The sequence below is a fragment of the Lolium rigidum genome, chromosome 1 (assembly GCF_022539505.1).
Source record: "Lolium rigidum isolate FL_2022 chromosome 1, APGP_CSIRO_Lrig_0.1, whole genome shotgun sequence".
NCBI lineage: Eukaryota > Viridiplantae > Streptophyta > Magnoliopsida > Poales > Poaceae > Lolium > Lolium rigidum.
In genome coordinates, this window is record NC_061508.1 from 3,973,449 (window position 1) to 3,999,655 (window position 26,207).

The following is a 26,207-nucleotide window of genomic DNA, read 5'->3' on the forward strand; positions in this document are numbered from 1 at the left end:
GCCAACTTGGTGCATTGGTGGGAAAATAGGCCAAGTGGCCACAGTGGAAAAGAGCAGAGGTAGTAGCCTAGGCAAGTGAGGCCAAAAGCAGACAGGAGGATCTCAAAGCAAATACCACATATTCATGGGGGTCAGATCAGATACTCACCTGCATCAATCCATGATCCATCTACTACTTCCCCCTCTCCTTCTTATCTGCTACAGCAGCAATTATATATTTCCCCCCGAGGCATTTTCAGCGTGCTTTACTTACCAGCTGCCTATTTTTCTTCCCCTGACAGAAAAAGTTAATCCTTTTTGTTAATTAGGAAAAAGAAGAAAGAGTGCGTGTGAACTGGAGAAGAGGTGGAAAAAGGGGGATATATTTGGAGGCTGTAGACAGGAAATTATGGGAGCTGGGTAGCCTGGAAATCCTTCAATTTTTTCTTCTCCTCTTCTGATCTTCTCCTTCTGTAGCGCTGGAGTGAGCTCGTGATGTCTCCATTTTAGGACAGAGGAGTGTGCAAGTGTGCTTCTTCTTCCTTTCTTTTCTTTTATTTTCTTTTCTGTTTTCACTCAGATATTTCGTTTCCTTTTGCTGCAACTGTTGAGCTCCAAATCTGTTGTGGTTTATTTCATCTTTAAATCCGGGGGAAAGAAGGGGATCTGCCATTTCTTTGCCCACTTAAGCTTGTTCTTTCTCTTGTCTAAGATTTTACCGCTTCCCTTTTCAGTTTCTTGGGAGTAATTTCTTCAGCTGTAAAACTCGCAAGAAGGATCTCATCTTTGACTAGCTATGGGTTTATGGGTTTTTGCAGCTTCTAATCGCTCGTCCTAACCTCGCCTGAGCGCTCGTGAGCTCTAGTTTGCGGTGTAAAAATCGCAGCGTTTAGTGTTTTCGTCCAAGAATCGGTTGCTGCCAGCCATGGAGGTGAGGTCCGAGCAAGGGCTAATGGCGGGAAGGGATCTCTTCAGCTTGCCGAAGAGCCAACCAGCGCCGGCGCCGGCACCGGCACCGGCAGCACCGCCATCTTCGGCTGCCATGCAGAGCGTGCGCATGGCGTACACCGCCGACGGCACCCCTGTTTTCGCCCCGGTGAGCTCTGCGGCCGCGCCGCCCGGTTACCAACCGCAACCGGTTGCTGCGGCGCCCCGCTCTAACATGTCCCCCGCCGTCGCCGCTGGAGGCAATGGCGTGGCGACGCTGCCGGGCATGGGCGAACCATTGGGGAAGAAGAAGCGCGGGCGGCCGAGGAAGTACGGGCCCGACGCGCCCATGTCGCTGGCGCTGGTGACTGTGCCGACGGCTCCTGGATCGACAGTTGGGCCACAGGATGGTCAGGGTGCTTCTGGGCCGTTCTCGCCCACGCTACCGGCGAACTTAGTGCCATCTGCGTCGCCGCCGGACGGAGGGAAGAAACGCGGCCGGCCTAAAGGATCTACCAACAAGAAGCCCCGCATGAGTGTTGCCGGTAACATCTCGATTCCCTTTCAATATTCTTCGTCACTACATTTTGTTTTATTTGGAGTGTCTTGGTTTCATGTTTTTTTAGTTTTGACCATGTTAATTAATGAGAAATGAATGTCTATTGACTTAACCTTTGTTGAGTTTCCCCTAATTTCAAGCTATTTTGCAGGGCCGCCAGGAGTTGGATTCACACCTCATGTTATTACAGTTCAAGCTGGAGAGGTATAATAACATTTGAACTTGTCAATATTTTCCTTTTGTTGTTTGAAGGAATAACTTATATGATTCAAGTTTGCCGGAGACTGTTTGAAGCATGAACTAATTTAAACCTGTTAAGCTTCATGTTGCATTTAGATACCTTTCTGTGATATATTGCTGATGGTTATTCTGAGTGCGTCATAATGCTTTGGCACAAAGTCCCCTCCTGGCCATGTGCAGTTTTTCTATTTTATCCTCCCATTTTTTACCCTGTAAATTTCAATCGACCTTTAGTAACATTTCTCTAAGGACCTCTTATGATAATTATATCAAATTACTTTTACCTGGTCAAAGAGCACAAAATTCAGTCTGCATTAAGCCAATGTTACTCTGGCCTGGTTTTCATGTTGTGCTTTAGGACATTTATAATTTGACCATAATATTTTATTTCTAATTGATGATATATACACACAGTTTAGGTCTCTTTAATTAACTTGGATGCTCCATCATATTCTTCTAGAAAGTGTTAAGGAAGCGAGTTCTGAAAGTATGAACAGTGTTTTCCTTTAATTAACGGAGAACACATTGAACTCTTCACTTCTTGAAACTATTAAATGCTATTTTCCAATTTTTGAAAAAACGAGCTCCATGTAGCTCGAGCTACAAAATGCCACACTCCAGTTTACATCTTTAATTAACTTGGATGCTCCATCATATTCTTCTAGAAAGTGTTAAGGAAGCGAGTTCTGAAAGTATGAACAATGTTTTCCTTTAATTAACGGAGAACACATTGAACTCTTCACTTTTCAGGATGTGTCAGGAAAGATTATGTCATTTTCTCAGAATGGAACTCGTGCAGTTTGTGTTCTTTCAGCAAATGGCACCATATCAAATGTAACGCTTCGCCAAACTGGTACATCAGGTGGAACTGTAACATATGAGGTTTGTATTTTAACAAGTGGAAGCCAATAGAGTAGAAGGCAACCACTCTGAAATAGATACCTTATCGTGGGATGCTAATAATAAAGCACCTAAGATGGTATAATGAGTGGTGCGAATTCCTGCAAAGTTACGTGATACCAATAACTGATCACAAATGCTGATTACTTTTTGTTTGCTCGACAGGGCCGATTTGAGATATTGTCACTCTCTGGGTCGATCTTTGTAAAGGACATTGGAGGCCAGCGTACCCGAACTGGAGGGCTCAGTGTTTCATTGGCTGGTCCTGATGGTCGTCTCTTGGGTGGTGGGGTCGCAGGACTTCTCATAGCTGCTTCTCCAATCCAGGTATTATTTTCTACCCTGCAGCAATCCCAAGCTCGTTATTAGAAACATCTCAGCTTTAGAAATTTCATTCATGGGTTTTGATTTGCACTGCAACGTTTACACTCAGTAATCAAACTACAGTTTCGTTCTGGACATGGTTTGATGTCATGCAAGTAGTTTTGACATCATCGCAACATTTTTCATGTCCTAAGGAAAAGCTTTAATTGCACGGTATGCTCTAACAGCATGCAAAACACAGTCATGTCACTTACCAGCTTTACTCGTGTCTGCAGATAGTAATAGGAAGCTTTGATCCTGAGGGGAAAAAACAGCCAAAGCAGCAGGTTCATTCTGAACCCGTACCATTGAAGATCGTTCCGGGCACTGGGATGGGGGGCAACATTCCGAGCACTGGGATGGGGGCCAACAGCCCCCCGTCAAGAGGTACATTGAGCGAATCGTCAGGTGGCACTACGAGCCCGCGACATCAAGGCTATGCCTCTACCAACAATAACCAACCACCTATCTTGTCCAGCATGTCCTGGAAATGAACTGAGCATCCTTGACCAAATTCAGACTGCGATAGACTGTCAGGGAACTGCCTTGCTGGCAGGAAATAGAAATGTCACTTCTGTCTAACTAGCTCTTATGTAGTATAAATCAGAAGTTTAATTATGTTGCATTGTAGCTGGTAAATGGTAACTGCAGCTGTTGTGTAGGTCGTTTCAGTTTGAATTTCTGCATCAGGTAATTGTTTGTTGTCGTCTTGAGATGATGTATTTAGATATGATAATGTGACCCTATGAGGAGCTATCAGAATAATAATGTTCTTATGTTCAGTCAATTGTTATGTATTTTCCATGTATGCCCTGCAAAAGTTGTCTCGCTGTCTCACATACCTAATTTTACCGAAGCACATAGTTTAGTGACCAGAATCTCCGAGAATTCAACGCACAGTTGCCCAAGGAATACAAGAATTTGACCAAAAATGTATCGTAAGAAGTCTATCAAAACTGGCAGGTGCTGGAGCAAAATATTCTTACAAAGTATGTCAACCATTGTCTTCAGCTACATTTAAATTGCAACTTAAGTTAGTAAAAGGTGTGCAGTCAACTAAGACATGTTCGTAACAAATACAATTCCAACAAGAGACTGTTGACAGAATTTGAAGTACATTCTACACCGTTGAACATTACACTCTTTTACAGAGCCAAGTGTCCAAATTTTCGGGTATACATGAGGTCAGGAATGAATCATCAACATTCAACGGTCATTCTGTCGAGCAGATCTCATGCATGTAATTTACTGCTGTTTGCTCAAGAAAATTCGGTTGACAACATCCAACGGCAGTGCATAGGCAGGATCCATAGGCTTCACTCCAGGGTACTCCATCAATGAAAGCCCTGCTTGCAAGATGCTACACTAATTCAGCAAGGAGTTTATATGGCTTCGAATTGTTCAAGTACCATACTACAAGACCCGTATGATAAAATACCATACCGAGGGGAGAAATGTAAATACCTGCAACTCCAAAGTATGTGTGGTAGATGTCTACCGCATTATCCGGTCTATCTGAAATTCCACCATTTTCCTTATCCTGATAATGAATACGATTTATGCAATATATGACCTTCTAGTTAACAGGGGATTAAAAGAATATCTTATAGTTGATGGATACATACTTATCAAAATTTCAGGGCAAGAATCACGAGCAGTTACCTGACAGTTCAGTATAAATTTTGCAAGTTTTTCCTTGTCAATCCAGTGCACTCTATCAATCATTATCAAGCTTGACAACACCCACCATGAGTAGCACACCTATTGCGAGCAGTTCAACTAGTTATATGGTACAGTTCGAAATGCAAAGGCACATAATCTGAGAAAAGAAAAGTAAATCTCACATCGGCAAGTTTCTCAGGTCGCCCATTGAGCCCTCCGTCTCTACACTGGCGCTCACAAAGCCACCATCCAAGGAGGTCTCTATCAATGTGATGCAAGGAGCCGGTGATTGCGAGAGCACCAACACAACAGAATACTGCATGAAGTATATGCTTTCAGGTTATCTGACAGCTTGAAGAGATATAACAAGAATAAGGAAATAATCTTGCGAGCAAACGCAGATTTCAGTTCATCATAGGAATAGCTATCTTGTATTTTGAGGCTACAATAGTAGATGACGCGATGAAATATTGAAGTGCCGCAGTAATAATTACTCTATATTGTTAGGCTACAATTGTAGATATCTTGTATTTTCCAGAAGGAAATGTTTGTCAAGCCGACAATGCAACCAAGAATTGGCAATTCTATGCCTCTTCTTCTTTCACAATATGAATTGAATTACAGATAGAAGATATTACATGATCTAATAAGGTATAATACTAGAACACTTGATTAAATTCCAGTTCTACTCAGGTACCCTAACAGTACGATTTAAGAGAAAATCTACACAAAACATACTCTGCCCAGCATGAGACTCCCCTCCTGGCATAGCTCCAAATCCTCCGTCCAAGTTTTTACAGCTAACAATATACTCTACAGCCTTGTCAACATTAATTTTGTGCAGACGATGCAGTAATGACAACGTGCATATGGAAATATACGAGAACCTACAAGATATATATTAAGTTTGCATCAGTATCTCTTATATAGGCGGCATTCAAATAGAACACATAGGAACTCAGAAGAAATAGTTAAGGGTTTTACCTAGTGTCAACTTCTCCCCAAATATCACCAGAAAATGATCCATCCTCATTCTGAAGTCCAGTAACATCTGTTGCAATTTAGATAGGAAAACTAACAGGATACCCAGCTTTGAGCTCAGGATGCGGCTACATCGATTCATTTAGACAATTAAGGGGTTGCAGAAACTTGCAATACAAATAATCCCTTATTTCATGATATAGCATGCAATTTAAGTCAATACCACAAGATAGCCAAATACCTAGAACTGGGTGTTGCAGAGAATTAATGTTCCTTGTGGCACTATCTTATATGGTGTTGTACTCTGGATGCAGCAGTAGACTAAAATTTTGACAAGCTGCAGTTACGGGGGGAAATCCGTGGATGCGAGATCTAAGCTGCAGGTTTAACATAACACTATAAAGCCATCCATATTTCAAGACGCAATATTCTCTCCTGGGCTGCTGCTGAAAGAAAAGGAAATGTAAATGCATCACAATGTTTCAGCTTTCTTACTAGCAATTTTTTCGTATTCAGGGAAATCAAGCAGCTCGGAAACAAGATGAGAGATTGGCTGTAAACATTAATTAGGACATTGGTAATCTAACATTCACAAAACTACTGCTGCATCATGAAGCTGACTCAAGAACTTGAGAAGGATACAGTCAGCAACTTTGTCCACATCAAGAACATCGAGCCGATCGAAGAGGCAGAGGACCTGCACGGCGCTGAGCGTGTAGAGGACATGCGGGTCGTGCCCCACGTTGCCCCCGAATCCACCTGCACAGCCACATCCCAAGAACACACAAACCGAATCATTCAAGAACCAATCTTTCGAGGAGCCTAGTAAGGAAAACCGAGATTCATCCGGTTGTGGCAGTACCAGATTCCGGGTGGTAGCACGACATGATCCAGTCGACGACCTCGGCGGAGTCGACGGCGTGGAGCTTGTGGAGGAGGTCGAGCGTGGTGAGCCCCCAGTACGCGCCGCTGGCGCGGAGGTGCTCCATCACCAGCGACTCGAACGAGTCCTTCTTCTGCGGCAAAACGGTGAGAGGGGGGCGGATGAGTCGTCGTCGCCGGAGACGGTTCGCGTCCGGGCGGGGTTGGGCGGGCGGGCGGGCGGTTGCGTACCTTCTCCGCTGTGACGATGTAGCGGACGTGCTGCTCCGCGGCCAGCTCCCCCTGCTCCCCCATGGCTTCCTCCTCCTCGCTTGATCCGTGCGCTGCTCCGTCGACGGCTGCTCTGCTCTGCTCCGCCGCGGGTTCGCGTGGTGGAAGTCGGGAGGCCGGGCCGAACGGGTGATCTTGGATAGGCCGGCCCGTGGTGAAGGGCCGTTTGGAGCGTGCAGGGCTAGAATCTGGCCATGGAATAACAAGATATGATTGGGCCAGAAAACTACATACTCATGGGCACAAAAGTATCGAATTCGTTAGAAGGAAAAAAGAAAGATTGGCTTATTATCTACTCTGTATTTAAGACATGTGGCACTTACATGTTCGATAAGTGTCCTAATGAGTAAATAGAAGCATTTGAAGAACAAAATACTGGTCAAGAGGCTAACTGAAAGGAAGGTAAAGAAGCTTAAAATTTAGGAGATCTCTTCTCACGAGTATGCATGATTGGCTTGTTGTCGTACATTTTTCAGATTCAAAATTAAAAATAAAATATCTATAAAACCGACCGTTTACATTATGAACTTCACCATTGTGTTGCTTGTGTCAAGATATTTGAAATTAGAGACCATGTTGATAGGTCTCAGTGAATTAGTTTAAGTACTTATTTGAAAAACAGTATACTAGCTAGTACTTCGACGTGTACTTTTGTTTTTTTATGTTGAAGTGTATGTGTGCTTAGTGTGTTAGCCCAGTGGCGGAGCTTCGTTGGGGCAAACCTGGGCCATGGCCCGCTCAGGTTTTCTGCTAAAATATTTGTTAGTCCTAGTATGCATCTAAGGCCCAGCGCATCAGGATTACCTAGCCTGTCTCCGTTCGGTCGATTCTCAGTTTCCTCTCTGTACTGAAGCCACGCGATGGAGATGGGGGCTCCTTGCTATCGCTGGGTCTAGCGATTTAAACATAAGGCATCTTCAGCGTGCGAGGCAAACGGATGTTGAGCGATCGTTTGTGTTCACCGGGTCGAGAATGCGTCTGGTACCACCTCCAGTAAGCGACGCAAAATGATCGGGCGTCCGCGGCGACGCAAACCTGGCCCAAACATGCGCCTTGGATGCGTCTCTATGGACGCTGCGTGGACGCGCAAAGTGTCCGCTCGCGTCTGGCGGACGTTTCGTCTGGCCCACCTGGCAGCGTCGATCCGTCTTCTCTGTCAGTATTGGCGCCGAGGTGTCGATGCGGCACTCTGCGGCCACGTAAATGGCGATGCCTCGTGTGGCGCGTGGCCGTCGCCTACCTCTGCGCACGAAGTAATGGCGATGTCACGTGTGTCGTCGCCCTGCCTCCGATCTATATAAACAAGAGCGCGAGCATCTCATCTCCTCCCCACAAAACCCTAGCCGCCGCACAACCTCCACCGGAGCCATCATGAGCAGCGCCGGCCGTGGCCAGGCTGCCGCGCCTCCACCTCCACCTCCCACTCCACCTTCCCCGGCCTCGAGCTCCGACGAGGAGTTCGACGACGACGACAACACCGACCTCCTCGACCTGGTCAGGGACGCCGAGGCCCTGGCTGAAGCGGAGAAGGAAGCAGAGGAGGAGCGGACGACCCATGCGGCGGTCGACGCCGAGATGGAACAGCGCAGGGTGGCCAGAGGTCCACCAACGATTGAATCCAACCCCTTGGTTAGCAATCTCATGGCACGGTGGATCGTTATACGAGTTTATTCTTCTAGTACATTGCTAATTTACACAACCACGGATACATAAAATTTGAGTAATAACTGATTTCTAGGTATGGTTAACAAAATATTTATGCTTTCTTTTAGCCTAGCCCGCCCATTATAAAATTTCAAGCTCCGCCACTGTGTTAGCCTACATGTACTGCACCACTAAGTACGTGTGCGGTTGTTGGCTGCATTGTGGAGTAAACTTCTGGCTTCCTACACAATACTCTTTGTTATATTTGCACAATGTACTTCATGTTTTTGTGACATGTATTCCACAATGTGTACTTCGTGTATTCGGTGTGTGCTTCAACCATTTTGTGGGAGAAATATTCACAGTACCTCGCGCCATGTACATCGTGCATATGTACTTCATAAATTCTGAAGAAAAAAAGATAGAGCAAAAAAGTAGAAAACAGAATAAATATAGGAAAAGTATGCATAAAAAGAGTAAAAGAGGAGAGGGCCCAAAGGAAAGGTACAATTGGCATGCGCGTTGTGCTCGTCCGGATGAGACATGTCAATCCAACGGTGTTTAAGCACTAAGGGCTAAACTCCTGGTAGGTTAGTTTTCTGCTAGTCTTACCCTATAAAATTTAAAGGTATAATTTTAATCATTTCATTTTGAAGAATTATAATGGATTGAAATAAATGTTATCGATTTCTTTTTGTGAAAAATCTAGCGTCGGTAGTAAGCGGTTGTATATTCGGAGGGATAGTGAAGAACAAGGCGGAATTTAGGGGCGGGCCTAGTGAAAATGTATGGAGCACCATGTATGATTTGGGTATTTAACCGAATGTACACAATTTTTTTCTTAGTCATACTTGAAGGGCCTTTTCATAGGCAATGCTTGAAGATCATATGGTGGTTTCAAGGCTGAAATAAGATGACGTTGTTTTGCAGAACTTAAACGAAGTCATGCTATAGCTTATACGTTAAGCCATGAAGGATCAACACATTGAAAAGATGACTAAAAGAGAAGAATTCATGATTTGTCCCTAAGTCACGGTCATAATGATCTCATGTGTGAGCCATGGTTGGCCAAGGTCGGGTTGGAGCATGGAAGAAAGTGAATGAGTTTAGTCCTGCATCGATTGTGGTAGGAGATCAGAATCAGCTTATAAGGGTGAGGGTGTCCCCTCCTAAGAGGATAGTCATTTAGGAGAAGAGTTCCCAATACATCTTATAAGTCTACGTTGGTCTCTGGTTGAGCTGGGTTGGTGGACCGAGACATTCGTGCAACGGGCGTGGCGCATGTGGGTCAAAACACCAGTTAAGTGGACCCGAGATTGCGATAACAACCATAACGCATCGTATGTCTCTAGAGATTGTGATAGAGCATTAAGAAGATCAAGTGATGAACAAAGCAATGTTAAAGTTGTGATTCGATGAATGATCAATGTGAAGGACTATCTGGCACCTGAGTCACATCCTAAAGAACCAGCCACCACCTTTCAAAACCTGGAATTGCTAGGCGTCCCTTGAGGCCGGACTATCCGGCGCACTGCTTGCACGCTGAAAACGGGTCCTTAATACTTGTACCTCCCCTTTCCAGCCCTTTCTTATATAAGACATGTATCTGTTCAGATCTAGAATTATACTAAGAATGGACTTGAGAGTTGAACTTTGCTCCCCCAAAATCCCAACATGCGAAAAGTCCAAGATCCTTCATGTGTGGACTGATGAAGAGCTATTCTAATAAAGTAGCTACTCATTCCCATATATAGGTATTCTAGTAGACCTTTGCAAATCTTCTCTTAATTGGATTATGTGGACCGCCAGACTGGCCTGTAATAGCAAGCGGTTTCATTAAGAGTAAGGATGATTCGAGTTTGATACCCAAATACTTACCCATTTGGGGGGATATTGTACTGGGTTCAATTCGTCTGTGTTCTTGCTATTTATTCCCACTTTTATTTCATTTCACATTGTTTAACCATTGTTGTTCCTATGTTCATCCTCGTCGTGAATTTGTGTATATTGGGCCTCTGGGATATATAAATGAGTGTATTCATGACTGGAGAGTATGTGTGGCTTTGTGTCAGTTCATTTTCCAACGAGGGCGTGGGCTTGTGTCAATAACCCGGACCTCGATCTTGCATCCTTCTTTTTGCAATCCTCTCCAGGTGAGCTCCTTTACTTTGTGCAATCTTCTTTGTCACAAGTTTATCTTTGCAGTTTGCATGTTAGGGTGTTTACATGAAACTAGTAGAAATTAAGCCATTAGGTGTCAACTATGTTCAAAGTTTCACAAATAATCATAAGCCATGTCAGGGGGAGAGGGAGCGATAGAGGCCAAGGATCCATGGAGGCACATCTGTATATGGTGCCACGCAACCGTGGAGGTATATAGGGGCACTCATGAGCCATGTCAGGCGTGAAGGTAAGGGAGAAAATGCATGCGAACAATGACAACTCATAGGTTTGGCCCTTTGATACGTCTCCAACGTATCTATAATTTCTTATGTTCCATGCTAGTTTTATGACAATACCTACATGTTTTATTCATACTTTATATCGTTTTGATGCATTTTCCGGAACTAACCTATTAATAAGATGCCGAAGTGCCAGTTCTCGTTTTCTCGCTGTTTTTGGTTTCGTAAATCTTACACGAGAAATATTCTCGGAATTGGACGAAATTAATGCCCACGATCTTATATTTCACGGAAGGTTCCAGAGCACCGAAGAGGGGCCAGAGGGGAGCCAAGGGGGCCCCACCCCACAAGGCGGCATGGCCAAGGGGGGGGGGGGCGCCCCCCTATGGTGTGGGTCCCCTGGGACTCCACCGACATTGCCCCTTCGCCTATAAAGTCTCCCCGATGCGAAAACCCTAAAAAGATAAGCCACGGTACGAGAAAAGTTACGCAGCCGCCGCCATCGCGAAGCCAAGATTTGGGGGACAGAAGTCTCTGTTCCGGCACGCCGCCGGGACGGGGAATTGCCCCCGGAAGGCATCTCCATCGACACCACCGCCATCTTCATGGCCATTGTTGTCTCCTATGATGAGGAGGGAGTAGTTCTCCCTCGAGGCTAAGGGCTGTACCGGTAGCTATGTGGTTCATCTCTCTCTCTCCCATGTGATCTTTATGTGATCATGAGCTTTGTATCACTATTAATCTATGTGCTACTCTAGTGATGTTATTAAAATAGTCTATTCCTCATTCATGATGTAATGTGGACAGTGTGTGCATCATGTAGTTCTTGTCGTAGGTTATGATCGTGATCTCTTGTAGATTGTGAAGTTAACTATTACTATGCACTCTAGAGTTACTTTATATGAACTCCGGAATTACTCTCTATGGTGTGACAGTGACAGTGTTTGCATCTTGTGTGATTCCTTTATGACGTTGTGGAGCTTGTTTACTCCGGCTTGAGGGTGCTCTCGTAGCCCTACACAATGAATGGTGTTTGTTATCCAACAATAGAGTCTTTGAAAATAGCATAAGAGAAAAGAACTTATTTATTTATGTGATCATTGTTGAGAGTGTCCACTAGTGAAAGTATGATCCCTAGACCTTGTTTCCAAGCATCGAATCACCGTTTATTTACTGTTCTACTGCATGTTTACTCGCTGCCATCTTTATTTCAGATTGCTATTACCACTCATATCCATCCATATCACTTGCATTTTACTATCTCTTCGCCGAACTAGTGCACCTATACATCTGACAAGTGTATTAGGTGTGTTGGGGACACAAGAGACTTCTTGTATCTTAATTGCAGGGTTGCTTGAGAGGGATATCTTTGACCTCTACCTCCCTGAGTTCAATAAACCTTGGGTGATCCACTTAAGGGAAACTTGTTGCTGTTCTACAAACCTCTGCTCTTGGAAGCCCAACACTGTCTACAGGAATAGAAGCGTGCGTAGACATCAAGCTATTTTCTGGCGCCGTTGCCGGGGATCTGAAGAAAAGTTACACCATAGAGAATTGCCTCCCACGGCAACAAGCTATTTTCTGGCGCCGTTGCCGGGGAGGTAAGGTAAAAGGTATTCACATCCTCCGACTACTAAGCTATTTCCTAGCACTGTTGCCGGTGTGTGAGTGCTCGAAGGTAATTCCTTTAGATCCTGCAATTATATCTTTTTGTTTCTTGTTTTCACTAGTTAGGCATAATGGAAAACAACAAAAATATTAGAGATCTTTATAGTATTTATCTTGAGTTAGGACATGAGGTGTTTGAAGAGAAAATTAAAAAACCTATGGAACTTTATATGCATGCTAATGGGAATGTTATTAGTATGAATGCTTTGAACACCATTGTTGCTAATGCTATGGAAAATTCTAAGCTTAGGGAAGCTGGTTTTGATGAGCATGATATTTTTAGTCCCCCAAGTTTTGAGGAGAAAATTTTCTTTGATGATACTTTACCTCCTATTTATGATGATTATAATGATAGTGGTATTTTGGTGCCACCTACTATGGAGTATAAAGGTTATTATGATTATACCATGGCTACAATTTATGATGATTACAATGATGGTTATGGTAGTTTTACTCCCACTATTACTAATAAAATTGATTATGCTTATGTGGAGAGTAATAATTTTATGCATGTAGCTCATGATAAGAATGTTTTATGTGATAGTTATATTGTTGAGTTTGTTCATGATGCTACTGAAAGTTATTATGAGAGAGGGAAACATGGTTATATGCATCTTAATAATATTAAGTTTCCCCTCTTTATGTTGAGAATCTTGAAGTTGCGCTTGTGTTGCCTTTCTATGCTTGTCGCATTATGCTTACATGACTTGTTTATTTACAAGAATCCTTTTCATAGGAAGTGGGTTAGGCTTAAATGTGTTTTGAATTTGCTTCTTGATGCTCTCTTTTACTTCAACTCTTATTTCTTGCGCGAGCATCATAAAAATTACTGAGCCCATCTTAATGGCTATAAAGAAAGCACTTCTTGGGAGATAACCCATGTGTTTATTTTGCTACTGTTTTGTTTTGTCTTGGAAGTTGTTACTACTGTAGCAACCTCTCCTTATCTTTATTTTATTGCATTGTTGTGCCAAGTAAAGTCTTTGATAGCAAGGTTGATACTAGATTTGGATTGCTGCGTAGAAACAGATTTCTTACTGTCACGAATTTGAGTAGAACTCTCTGTAGGTAACTCAGAAAAATCTGCCAATTTTCGTGTGTGATCCCCAGATATGTACGCAACTTTCATTCAATTTGAGCATTTTCATCTGAGCAAGTTAAGTGCCCCTGAAAAATTCGTCTTTACGGACTGTTCTGTTTTGACAGATTCTGCCTTTTATTTCGCATTGCCTCTTTTACTGTGTTGAGTCGATTTCTTTGTTCCATTAAGTTTCAGTAGCTTTGGGCAATGTCCAGAAGTGTTAAGAATGATTGTGTTACCTCTGAACATGTGAATTTTTTATTATGCACTAACCCTCTAATGAGTTTGTTTCGAGTTTGGTGCGGAGGAAGTTTTCAAGGATCAAGAGAGGAGGATGATACAATATGATCAAGAAGAGTGAAAAGTCTAAGCTTGGGGATGCCCCCGTGGTTCATCCCTGCATATTTCAAGAAGACCCAAGCATCTAAGCTTGGGGATGCCCAAGGCATCCCCTTCTTCATCGACAACTTATCAGGTCACCTCTAGTGAAACTATATTTTTATTCCGTCACATCTTATGTACTTTACTTGGAGCGTCTGTGTGCTTTTATTTTCGTTTTTTTCTATTTTCATTCTCTGAATAAATTCATTCTTATGTGGGAGAGAGACACGCTCCGCTTTTTCATATGAACACTAGTGTTCTTCGCTTTTACTTTTAATGTTCATGGCGGAGTTGAAAACCGCTTCGTTAATTGCTATTTGGGTGGAAACAGAAAATACTTCATGTGGTAAATGGTATATGGTTTTGAATAATTTGATACTTGGCAATTGTTGTGCTCAAATAGATCATGTTTAAGCTCTTGCATCATGTACTTTGCACCTATTAATGAAGAACTACTATAGAGCTTGTTGAAATTTGGTTTGCATGATTGGTCTCTCTAAAGTCTAGATATTTTCTGGTGAGGTGTTTGAACAACAAGGAAGACGAATGTAGAGTCTTATAATGCTTGCAATATGTTCTTATGTAAGTTTTGCTGTACCGGTTCATACTTGTGTTTGCTTCAAACAACCTTGCTAGCCAAAGCCTTGTATTGAGAGGGAATACTTCTCGTGCATCCAAATCCTTGAGCCAAAAACTATGCCATTTGTGTCCACCATACCTACCTACTACATGGTATTTCTCTGCCATTCCAAAGTAAATTACTTGAGTGCTACCTTTAAAATTTCATTCCTTGTCTTTGCAATACATAGGTCATGGGAAAATAGCTTAAAAACTATTGTGGTATTGAATATGTCGCTATGTATCTTATTTCTTATAAGTTGCTTGTTGAGCGGTAACCATGTTTCTGGGGACGCCATCAACTATTACACCTTTGTTGAATATCATGTGAGTTGCTATGCATGTTCGTCTTGTCCGAAGTAAGGGCGATTTTCATGATCAAATGGTTTGAGTATGCATATTGTTAGAGAAGAACATTGGGCCGCTAACTAAAGCCATGAATCATGGTGGAAGTTTCGGTTTGGACACTAATCCTCAATCTCTTATGGGAATATTATCTCGTTGTTGAATGCTTATGCATTAAAGAGGAGTCCATTATCTGTTTTCTATGTTGTCCCGGTATGGATGTCCTTAGTTGAGATCTATCAAAAACGAGAAATCAAATGCGATCTATCTCCTTGGACCTTTGTACAGGAGGCATAGAGGTACCCCTTTGTGACACTTGGTTGAAACATATGTTATGCAATGATAATCCATGTTAATCCAAGCTAATTAGGACAAGGTGCGAGCACTATTGGTATTCTATGCATGAGGCTTGCAACTTATAGGATGTCTTATGCATAACACATATGAATTATTACTACCGTTGACAAAATTGTTTCTATGTTTTCAAAATAAAAGCTCTAGCACAAAAATAGTAATCCATGCTTCCCTCTGCGAAGGGTCATTCTTTTACTTCATGTTGAGTCAGTTTACCTACTTCTTTCTATCTTAGGAGCAAACACTTGTGTCAACTGTGTGCATTGATTCTAACATGTTTACTTATTGCACTTGTTATTTTGCTTTATGTTGACAACTATCCATGAGATATACATGTTACAAGTTGAAAGCAATTGCTGAAACTTAATCATCCTTTGTGTTGCTTCAATGTCTTCTACTTTGAATCTATTGCTTTATGAGTTAACTCTTATGCAAGACTTATTGATGCTTGTCTTAAAAGTACTATTCATGAAAAGTCTTTGCTATATGATTCAGTTGTTTAGTCATTATCTTTACTATTGCTTCGAATCACTTCATCCACTTCATATGCTTTACAATAGTATTGATCAAGATCATGTTGGTAGCATGTCACTTAAGAAATTATCCTTGTTATCGTTTACCTACTCGAGGGCGAGTAGGAACTAAGCTTGGGGATGCTTGATACGTCTCCAATGTATCTATAATTTCTTGTGTTCCATGCTAGTTTTATGACAATACCTACATGTTTTATTCATACTTTATATCGTTTTGATGCATTTTCCGGAACTAACCTATTAACAAGATGCCGAAGTGCCAGTTCTGTTTTCTGCTGTTTTTGGTTTCAGAAATCTTACACAGGAAATATTCTCGGAATTGGACGAAATTAATGCCCACGATCTTATATTTCACGGAAGGTCCAGAGCACCGAAGAGGGGCCAGAGGGGAGCCAAGGGGTCCCCACCCCACAAGGCGGCGCGGCCAAGGGGGGGGGGCGCCCCCCTATGGTGTGGGTCCCCTGGGACTCCACCGACATTGCCCCTTCGCCTATAAAGTCTCCCCGACGCGAAAACCCTAAAAAGATAAGCCACGGTACGAGAAAAGTTACGCAGCCGCCGCCATCGCGAAGCCAAGATTCGGGGGACAGAAGTCTCTGTTCCGGCACGCCGCCGGGACGGGGAATTGCCCCCGGAAGGCATCTCCATCGACACCACCGCCATCTTCATCGCCATTGCTATCTCCTATGATGAGGAGAGAGTAGTTCTCCCTCGAGGCTAAGGGCTGTACCGGTAGCTATGTGGTTCATCTCTCTCTCCCATGTGATCTTTATGTGATCATGAGCTTTGTATCACTATTAATCTATGTGCTACTCTAGTGATGTTATTAAAGTAGTCTATTCCTCCTTCATGATGTAATGTGGACAGTGTGTGCATCATGTAGTACTTGGCGTAGGTTATGATCGTGATCTCTTGTAGATTGTGAAGTTAACTATTACTATGCACTCGGAGTTACTTTATATGAACTCCGGAATTACTCTCTATGGTGTGACAGTGACAGTGTTTGCATCTTGTGTGATTCCTTTATGACGTTGTGGAGCTTGTTTACTCCGGCTTGAGGGTGCTCTCGTAGCCCTACACAATGAATGGTGTTTGTTATCCAACAATAGAGTCTTTGAAAGTAGCATAAGAGAAAAGAACTTATTTATTTATGTGATCATTGTTGAGAGTGTCCACTAGTGAAAGTATGATCCCTAGGCCTTGTTTCCAAGCATCGAATCACCGTTTATTTACTGTTCTACTGCATGTTTACTCGCTGCCATCTTTATTTCAGATTGCTATTACCACTCACATCCATCCATATCACTTGCATTTTACTATCTCTTCGCCGAACTAGTGCACCTATACATCTGACAAGTGTATTAGGTGTGTTGGGGACACAAGAGAATTCTTGTATCTTAATTGCCGGGTTGCTTGAGAGGGATATCTTTGACCTCTACCTCCCTGAATTCGATAAACCTTGGGTGATCCACTTAAGGGAAACTTGCTGCTGTTCTACAAACCTCTGCTCTTGGAGGCCCAACACTGTCTACAGGAATAGAAGCGTGCGTAGACATCACCCTTGTGGTGGATCAGATTAGATGGGGTGTTATGAAGAAAAGAGAATGATCATGATTGAAAAATAGCTGCTACAAATTTAAATTGACTTTACCTTTAGAAATATAGCGATGAATGTGAACCATCTCTTTTTTAATGAGGCCTCTTGCTACTCTCTCTTGTGATTTCTTGTTCGCATCAAGCAACCACACCGGTTTCTCGACAAGAACACATAGTATTTACTCTTAAATGAATTTGTGATGCATAGTGAAATATAAATATTCTTGAATCATTCACGTCTTTTGTCGATTTGTAGCAATCGCACGGGTACAGGGTACTTTGCGAGTGCACATAATAACATTGGAATCTTTGATCATGCATGCAATTTGGCACCGACTTAATACCATGTGTTAGGGACATCCCACATATATTTCTTCTTGACCACCCTCAAAGTAGATTTTTTTTAACATATATACACATGGGAGGAAAAGGAAACCATCCAAAACAGATAAACCAACAAACGAAACATGCAACAACCCATCACACAAGCTCCAGATCCAGGGTATATATATCTTCATAGTTATTATTACCATCATCATCATGTAAGTATTATCTAGCTTCTCCTCAGATCAGATCAGACCAGGTCAGAAGAACCCGTAGTTGCTGAAGGCAAAGCTCCCGGCTGCGTAAGCGCTGAGCAGCTCGTTTCGTGGCGACCAGAGCTCCACCCTGAGCCCGACCCTCCTGAGCGCCTTGAGGATCTTGTTCCGGTTTGCGTACCCCGTCACCACCACCTTCTGGATGCTCGCCTCCACCTCCACTCTCTCCACCCCTGCACCCACACACAGCAGAATCAATTAACCATTTTTGTTGAGACAAAAGAAGTCTTATTGCCTCTGCACCCATGCACACAGCCGTATCAGTCAATGAATCGTAGCTACAGTGAGAAAGGCATCCACGACTATAGCTTTTGTAAAAGAAGAAAGGATCTATGCATCATCAGGTTGTTCAGATCTTCATGGATGAATGAATGCATGGGTGAAATGAAGTGACTTTAGTTTTAGATTTTACCTTTCACTTTGGACAGGCATTTCCGTACCCTCTTCTCATGCAGCGCCACCATCTCCACTTTCAGCTCGGTGCTCTGCGTGCATGGGGGAAATCAGGGAATGAGCGCAGGTTACGCATGCATGCACATGCACTGATCATCATCAGAAAAGGTACATGAAAAAAATAGTGGCAAATGTTTTTCGAAAAAAATCTCTGGGCAATTGTTGCATGAACATCTTGTGAAACAGAGTATATTACGACGCCCTCCGCTTCCAGGGCAGTGTAGGGTTTATGAAAGATAAAATGAGGATCATATTAAGCTCGCAACCGACATGCCCCGTTGGAAAAAAATGCACTATTGATAGAGAGACACTGCTGATAAATGGTCAATGTATGTAAAAAAAGGTGCATGAAGAGGCACATTCATCCTATTAGCGTCAAGTTCATCATTGCACAAACATCGGAAAAAAAGTAGAAACCAATACAACATCCCTGAATTACCATCATCTCTACGTTAGCAGCAACCAAAAGAACCACATTTAGTGTACAAACAAATTTTGATTAATTAGCAAGCCATACCTCCATCATTGAGCTGGCGATCGATCTTGCCTTCGAGACGATGGAAGGGGGGAGAAGAAGGGAACAAGATGAGGTCGATGGAGGAGGGCTCTTATAACAGAAGCAGCAGCTGAACAAGTTAGGGAAAAAGCAAAAAGAGCCAAAAGAACCACCGGCAGGATGTGATGAAGGGAAAAGGTTAAAGACGGTGTTCCAAGAGATTCCCTGGTGTTTTGAAGCTATTAGCTACAAGACCTAGCTAAACTGCTTTCCCTTTCCTAAAGGGAGATTAGGTCTACATGGAGAAGAGCGCGACCGGTGGTGGTCGTACCGATCGAGGCCTAGCTAGGTCTCTTGCTGCTACCTGCTACTCCTAATTTAGTTATCCCGGAGCTCAACTCTCAATGTTGATTTCAGCTACAGTTACAGATGCAAAAATATATATGTGCCTGTCTCTTCAGTGTTTCATGTCACCATGTGCTATCTACAGTTGCAGATGCAGATCGATATGGTTCAAGAAAGAGCCATTGGTCGTAGGGATCATGGCATGGACGTACGAACGCCATTGACGAGTCCAAGCCAAGCTTGCTTTTGAAGTGTAGCCTGGCTAGCTGGACCTGCAGTACAGATTGGAATGTCTGGAGATCTGCAGGACCTAATGGTTACAAAAAGAGCAAAAGCGCAAAAGGTAAAAGAAGCAATTAGAAGGAAGCAAAAGAGAGCCGTGTGAGATCGACAGCAAATAGACCATGGTGCAAGTTTGGTATTTCTTGCCTTGGCTTCAGCGCTTCCCAGGCATAATAAGCTAGTAGCAGATGGACTCTGAGTCCTCGCAGCAGATGCATTTTATTCTGCAGGTTAAATTATTAACAGAGTCAATTATTTGCTTTCCCTTTCTTTTTGCCAAGACAATTTGCTTTCAATTGATTCCAATCTAACAACACAATTATGAAAAGCTACTTCAAAGAAAAGGCTAATGATGCAATCCAACTAAAAGCCACACCATCTCAGCAGAGTAATTATCCCTGTTAAGAACTGATGAACTATTGAATTGATGCGTACATGGCGCATCAAAATGATCAGAGATAAACACAGAAGAACATATAGCATATAACAGTAAATGCATATATGGTAACCACTAGGAATTTTCTTATTTTCATTTCGACATTATTGATAGCCAATCCAGCTACAGACATCTCTCCAAACCTTATTACGCTGACAAAACTTGCTACCTCTTGATGCAGACATACATGCAGCAGATTACAAAACTTGGAGAAGAACAAATGAATAAACAAAACAAAACTGCTACCACGATATACCATCCACTGATCTCAAGCCTCGCTAACAAGCCACTAGCTGGCTATCTCACCTCATCTACTTTTGCAAACTGGATTTCCCAATTTTTGTAATGGAAATTTCTCGACATTGATTTTGTCCTAGACCCACATATTTCTGCAGGGCCTGGGGATGACATCCTTGAGCCGGACGACATCAATGTAGCCGGGGTAACCCTTGCAGGTCTCCTCATTGCAGTTGCCACCATGGATCTTGCCGTGCCGGAGGTAGCGAAGCTCGCTGCACGCGTTGCCAGGGATGACATGGTAGCCGACGTCCTCGATGGGGGTATGCTCGCTGCAGATGGCAGCGAAGGTGGCATCGTCCAAGGTGCCATCCCGGTAGACAATCATGCCGTCCTGGTCACTCCTCATAGCCCGGAAGACCTTGTCGAACACCCTGTCCTGTTTCGTTGTCACTGGCATGCACCTGATGAGAAAAAAAAAACAATGCAAGAATTGGAATTGGCTCTTTTATTCAGGATAGTTTTTAAGGAATACAAGTGGAAAAGGAAACACTGATCAACCATGGAACATCACAGACTTTTTTGTGCCTATGTTGAAGGGAGGTTGAGGACGCTAAAAATAGGTTTATTTGTTTTTGAAACCACAGACTTTTTACTTTACAGCAGGAAATGAAATGCTAAATTCCCGCGATTTTTTTGCATTCTCAACTCATCATAATTAATGGGGTCCATGGGGTAGTTCTAGGCCAACAAGGTAGTAACAAGTGCACTTTTGCCGATAACATATCACCCCATATTTAATTAGTATTTTAACTGATGTTCAATTATTGTACTGCAAACTTCTATAATCATTCTAACCTTTCCAGATTTTACTTGAAAGGAGCATAAAAAAATATTTGTACCATGCAAATTTAAAATCATGCAGGTCTAAAAGAAAGAGAAAGTTATAGTCGACCTTCTAGCTACTAGAAGGTGGTGATATGTCATGTCTGCGAGTTGCACCCAAGTTCATCTCTTTCCGCCTCCTAGAGATCTTGGGAATTATCCAAAAAAAAAATCAACATATACAAATGTACATGCGGGGATACTAAGTACACTTGCAATTTTTTACTCTAGTAATTTTTTTTCCATTTGTGCTACTTACGAAGTATCTAGCGTTAGGGTGTACGAAAACGGTGGCATGGTTTAACCGCTTTCAGCTAATTCAATTTTTCATACTCCCTCCGTCCCATGAAACATGTTGGAAGTTTGTCTAAGTTCAGACGTATCAAGGCACTACTATTTAGTGTCTAGATATATTTAAATTTAGATAAACTTTCGACATGTTCCATGGAACGGAGAGAGTACTAGATTGGAAGTGCAGATTGGATTTGTGAAAGAAATTGAGCTAGCTCTCAGTAGCCGGTTTCCATGGTTTGACTTTTTCATGCCCTACTGAAGTTGTTATATTAGCTCTATATTAATTGTATCTTGTGCATAACTCACCCAATTTATAAGTACATTTAGTAACACGTAAGATCTTGAACATTTTTGTCATTTTAAAAATTGTAAACAACCTTTTGATCTTTTATTTTGTTTGGAAGGGGGGGGGGTATGTGAGCTTGATGTGAAATAACAACAACAAGGTCAATCCTAATATCTTGGAAAGTGACGGTGTCAAGCATCCAATGACTATGAGTGCCTATATAATCATGTCACTTTCTCTCGATATGGTAAGTTAGAAGATTAGCAAGCAAGGATGTAAGAGCAACAAATGGGAACGTATTAATCTAGCTTCCTAAATGAGTATACTTTTATTTTAATAGGATACCTCAGTATCTCCAAAAGCCAAATATTTTTGCGTTCAACTATGAGTAGGATTAAATATGTACCCGACATAATCAAACAGTTGTATCATTGTACATTAGTCCTTATTATAGTTCGTATAAAATCATTTTGTTTGCAATATCTAAGCCGTTTGGGGGTAAAAATGTAAATAGCATGTTGAATTTCATAATGTTTAAGAACTTTTAATTTTTGGCGCAACAACCACGAATGTGGGTCGACCATACATCTTATAACCCGCAACAATGAAATACGATCCAAAACCAACAAACAAAGAGTAAATATGAAACACTTTAAGTAAATAACATCATACAAACTTATCTAGTTGTCATTGTGCAAAACAGTCGACAATAGGACAATTTGTGTAGCGTTTAAAAATATTTAAATAGTTTGGCTTTTATTTTGAGAATGTTACTTCTGCAGAAGATTTAGAGATAATTATGAGTTGGGTATTATAGTGAAACCAGAATCAGCAAAAAGAAGATTTGATTTGTGCAAATATTGGATGTGTTAATGAGAATCCATGTGCTAAATCTGATTTGACCCATAAAATTTAAAAGTTCAAGTATTTTACATACTTCAAACTTACGAAATTTGATATTAATTCCAATTTTTATTTATTTTTCCTTTTTCACAATAGTTTATCAATTAGATATTTTATACTTACGTTGAGATACTAGGTCTAACCACTTGTTTTATTTATAATCTATACTAGGCTCTATAATTGGGGAAATAACAACTAGATTTTGAAACGACACAAAGAATACAATCTCAACATCATCATCAATGGCCTAGACTGGCCTAAAAATTATGCCTCAACATCCTCCTTGGCCTACCCCATCGGGACTCTTCTAGGAGTTGTGCGTCGGCGATATACAAAAAATGGTACTAGAAGGTTCACCACTGATGGATGGGCTTGCAAAATGTTGTCACCCACGCAACAAGGTGGCCTTAGTGATGTCAAACAATTCAGGTACTGCTTAACGCCAATTTCGTTGGGACTAGAACAAACGGTGTAGAAAAAGGAAACAAATCAATGGCTAATCTCATCGAAGATAGAAGATGCATGGGTTGATGATTTACAACCATAATAAGATCGTGCAGCTAGGGTGATCCAATTTGTCAGCCTCTGGATCAAGGCGCAAGCGAAGCAACTGATTTGTTATCTGTATATACAGCACAGCAGGAGCAGATGTATGTGGTGTTTTACTGCGGAAGACGTAGTACGTTGTTTCCTTTCATCGTGGGTTCACAACCTAACTGGTGATGGCACAAATGAGAAGCTGCGGTCGGCAACACCAACGCTGGTGACCGTGAGTTACTGCGCATTTTTTCTGAAGTTATCAGGATAGCGAAGACATGGTGTGTCTGTAACCATTCATTCAGAGATCAAGGGGTAGAGGGAGTCAACGGAAGGCGCCACCTCTTGGGCCGCTGTAGGAGCAGAGAGCTGAATTTGTTTCGGGTGAGGTGTATGTATATGCCTTCAAATTTCCATGGCCTCGCGTACAATAAATACAGGTACAGGTATCTTGTTTGTTCTGTTTTACTGGTTTCCTATTCTGGTGCTATTATTATAAGCGAACAAAAAAAGAAAAGAAAAGAAAAGAAAAGGAAAGAGAGAGAGAGAAAAGGTCGGAACCTGACGTGGAAGAGGTTGGGCACGCGGGCGGCGCCGAGGTAGACCTCGACGGCTCCGAGGAAGGCCTGGTAGGTGCGGATGTGCAGCGCGTCGACGCGCGGGTACGGCAGGCGCGGCCGCGGGCCCGTCCAGCCGACCACCGCATTACTCCCGGCGCCGGAGCCGAGGAAGGCGTACTCCCTCCACCGCACCGGAACCTGCTGCTGTTGCGGCTGCGGCTGATCCTGCGGTTGCGGGTGCGGGTCTGGCGGCATGGGCAGCGCGACGAAGCCGGCGTCGGCGAGGATGGGGTCGAGGTCGTCGTGGGTCATTATGGGGCGGAAGGTGGCCGTGTGCCAGAGGGCGAGCTTCTTGGCCGCCTCCTGCACCGTCAGCCGTATGTCCCTGCTGTTCCTCTCGCCCGGCCTGCCGCCGCCCCCGGCCGCCGACGACGCCATGGGTGGGGTGGACCGACGAAGCGGGGGTTTATCGAGGGGACAAGCGGGGACGGCTCCTTGGCGTTGTTTATGCCTGCGCGAGCCACAGGCAGATATAGAGAGAGAGAGAGAGAGAGATTGTTTTGAATCAATCAAAAGATTTCTTCTGGAGAGGAAAATAAAAGGGAAGGAGGGAGCAGGGGAAGGTGGAGACGAGAGAGGGGCTGCATTGGGATTCTCTCGCGAATTTTCAAGCCGTGATAAACGCTCCACGCACCGCCGTCCGGCGCGAACCGTTGCGGGAACTAGGAGGATGACGTGTGGGGTCCACCCCGCGAGAGGTTTCTTGCGTGCCCCGCGTGATCTGTCGAGGATCACGATCGATCGATGGATGGAGCGCCTGTGCTGTTCCGTTGCGTAGCCGAGGTGGAAACGCCTACGCGATAAGTTTTCCGTTGCCCGGAAATAGAAGGCCAGCCGATTTGCCGCCATTAGTGCTTGCCTATGCGGGACGTTTATTACGGCTTGCAGCCTACGCCTGAGCTGTGTTTTGTTCTACAGTAGACCACAAATCGTGTCCTCCACACCACACTCTCATGCATGTAGGGATGTACACGAATCAGATCGAATTGTATAATGCTCTCTCTATGTCATTTATCACATTTTTTTCCCGGATTCGAAGCGGAGAGGATAATGATCGGATGCGGATGCAGATCGGAAACAAAGCGGATTCAGCGAAAATAGACAAAATATAACGGATAGACACACGCAGGAAGACATATTTTCACCATTGCAAGCAGGATGACACATCGCGTAAAGTATGTGACATCATGACGTTGCAAAGCACCGATAACATATGCAATTTTCCATGTGCGCAATCAAGCATTACAGATAAGCTATCTCACATCCATTCTGACGCGGAAACGTAAACGATTCTATAGTACATTGCTCGAAAAAGAAACTCCAGCACAAGAGGAAGTGTGCTAAAGGTGGCCCCGCTAGTGCTCTCTCTCTCTGTATTGGTGGTTGCGTGTACCGATCGATGCATAGGCCGGAGGTAACACTCTTTCTAGGAAAAAATGTATTCATGTAACAGAGTTTCGGTTGAGCAGAAACAGAAATAGTAGCCGTCTTAACTAATTGCCTAGACGAGACGCCATAATTGATTGTCTTACTATTTGAAATCACATTCCATGTGATTTGTATCTTCTAGGTGAAACCGTGTTTCTCCGTATGGACGTGTTGTAAACCAAGCCATCTGAGCGACGTCGGCATCGATCTTGCACTCAAATGACAAATACTTGGCACACACACTCCTCATACCCCGTTGCTTATGTGCCTTGTAAAAGGTGCAATGCGTTAGAATTTCAACACGCCACTACATAAATAAATATAAAGAATCACAACTTTCATTTAGTAGTATTTGATTTTGTAGAGAAACCTAAGCATGAATTGTAGTTGTCAACCGATGCTCTCTACACGGTCATGTTGTAGCATGGAAACGGAAGTCATTGATCGAGTTGTGCAAAAAAAATGCAGTCATATGATAAATACTTCCCATACCACTGTTTTTGTGCAACGTTAAAGTGTCAAATTGCAGCTATATCAATAGTAACACAAGATGCAGATTATCAAGGCCATGGAGGAGTTGTTGTTTGGTGGTTAAGATGTGCCTCAAATCGAGAAATAAAATTTTAGTTGCATACAAAATACTTGCTAAAAACTTGGTCCAACTTGATATGCCATGATGCTACTATCCCAGATATGTCATTGTATGGAATTTCTTGGAATACAAATCAAACCAAATAGTGGAACACGGTTTCATAAACAATGCTAAACGAACTGAGATCCATTGAGCAATCGATTTCTATCAGCCGTTTGTACTAATTTTCACAAATTTTATGTTTTCTTTAATATGTAGCTTGTATTAAAGAATTTTTTCTTACAAGGACCCAACTGAACCTAATAATGAAAAATTAAAATTTCACTTAAGAAAAGGGAAAAAAATAGTGATTTTTTTAAGTGACGAGGTATGACGTGCCAAGTATTTGAGGGGTATTTTCCTTCCTTGATCCAAACAAATAATAACTAA

The 26,207-nt window shown here is 42.8% G+C and overlaps 4 protein-coding genes across 5 annotated transcripts; 1 reads left to right on the forward strand and 3 right to left on the reverse strand.

Annotated features, from left to right (window-relative positions):
- Positions 1-215: 215 nt before the first annotated feature.
- Positions 216-3,750, forward strand: LOC124684832 (AT-hook motif nuclear-localized protein 10-like). Of its 2 annotated transcripts, XM_047219085.1 has the most exons (6): positions 216-506; positions 798-1,451; positions 1,617-1,669; positions 2,456-2,587; positions 2,771-2,932; positions 3,205-3,750. In XM_047219085.1, exons 2-6 carry the CDS (start codon positions 905-907, stop codon positions 3,460-3,462), a joined length of 1,152 nt encoding a protein of 383 aa, XP_047075041.1. In that variant the 5' UTR covers positions 216-506; positions 798-904; the 3' UTR covers positions 3,463-3,750. The 2 variants fall into 2 exon arrangements, with proteins under 2 accessions (XP_047075041.1, XP_047075040.1); XM_047219084.1 differs by having other exon boundaries at positions 216-1,451.
- A 152-nt stretch (positions 3,751-3,902) lies between these two features.
- On the reverse strand, positions 3,903-6,819 carry LOC124666349 (geranylgeranyl transferase type-2 subunit beta 1-like). Its single transcript, XM_047203689.1, has 9 exons — positions 6,725-6,819; positions 6,474-6,627; positions 6,254-6,370; positions 5,615-5,681; positions 5,369-5,517; positions 4,813-4,946; positions 4,631-4,729; positions 4,433-4,508; positions 3,903-4,314 (listed from the first exon to the last, which is right to left on the reverse strand). Exons 1-9 carry the CDS (start codon positions 6,785-6,787, stop codon positions 4,214-4,216), a joined length of 960 nt encoding a protein of 319 aa, XP_047059645.1. The 5' UTR covers positions 6,788-6,819; the 3' UTR covers positions 3,903-4,213.
- Positions 6,820-17,969: 11,150 nt separating this feature from the next.
- On the reverse strand, positions 17,970-18,995 carry LOC124703301 (heavy metal-associated isoprenylated plant protein 28-like). Its single transcript, XM_047235529.1, has 3 exons — positions 18,955-18,995; positions 18,397-18,469; positions 17,970-18,157 (listed from the first exon to the last, which is right to left on the reverse strand). Exons 1-3 carry the CDS (start codon positions 18,961-18,963, stop codon positions 17,970-17,972), a joined length of 270 nt encoding a protein of 89 aa, XP_047091485.1. The 5' UTR covers positions 18,964-18,995.
- A 1,132-nt stretch (positions 18,996-20,127) lies between these two features.
- On the reverse strand, positions 20,128-24,136 carry LOC124703311. The gene is made up of 2 exons (XM_047235534.1): positions 23,700-24,136; positions 20,128-20,697 (listed from the first exon to the last, which is right to left on the reverse strand). Exons 1-2 carry the CDS (start codon positions 24,134-24,136, stop codon positions 20,370-20,372), a joined length of 765 nt encoding a protein of 254 aa, XP_047091490.1. The 3' UTR covers positions 20,128-20,369.
- Between the last annotated feature and the right edge of the window lie 2,071 nt (positions 24,137-26,207).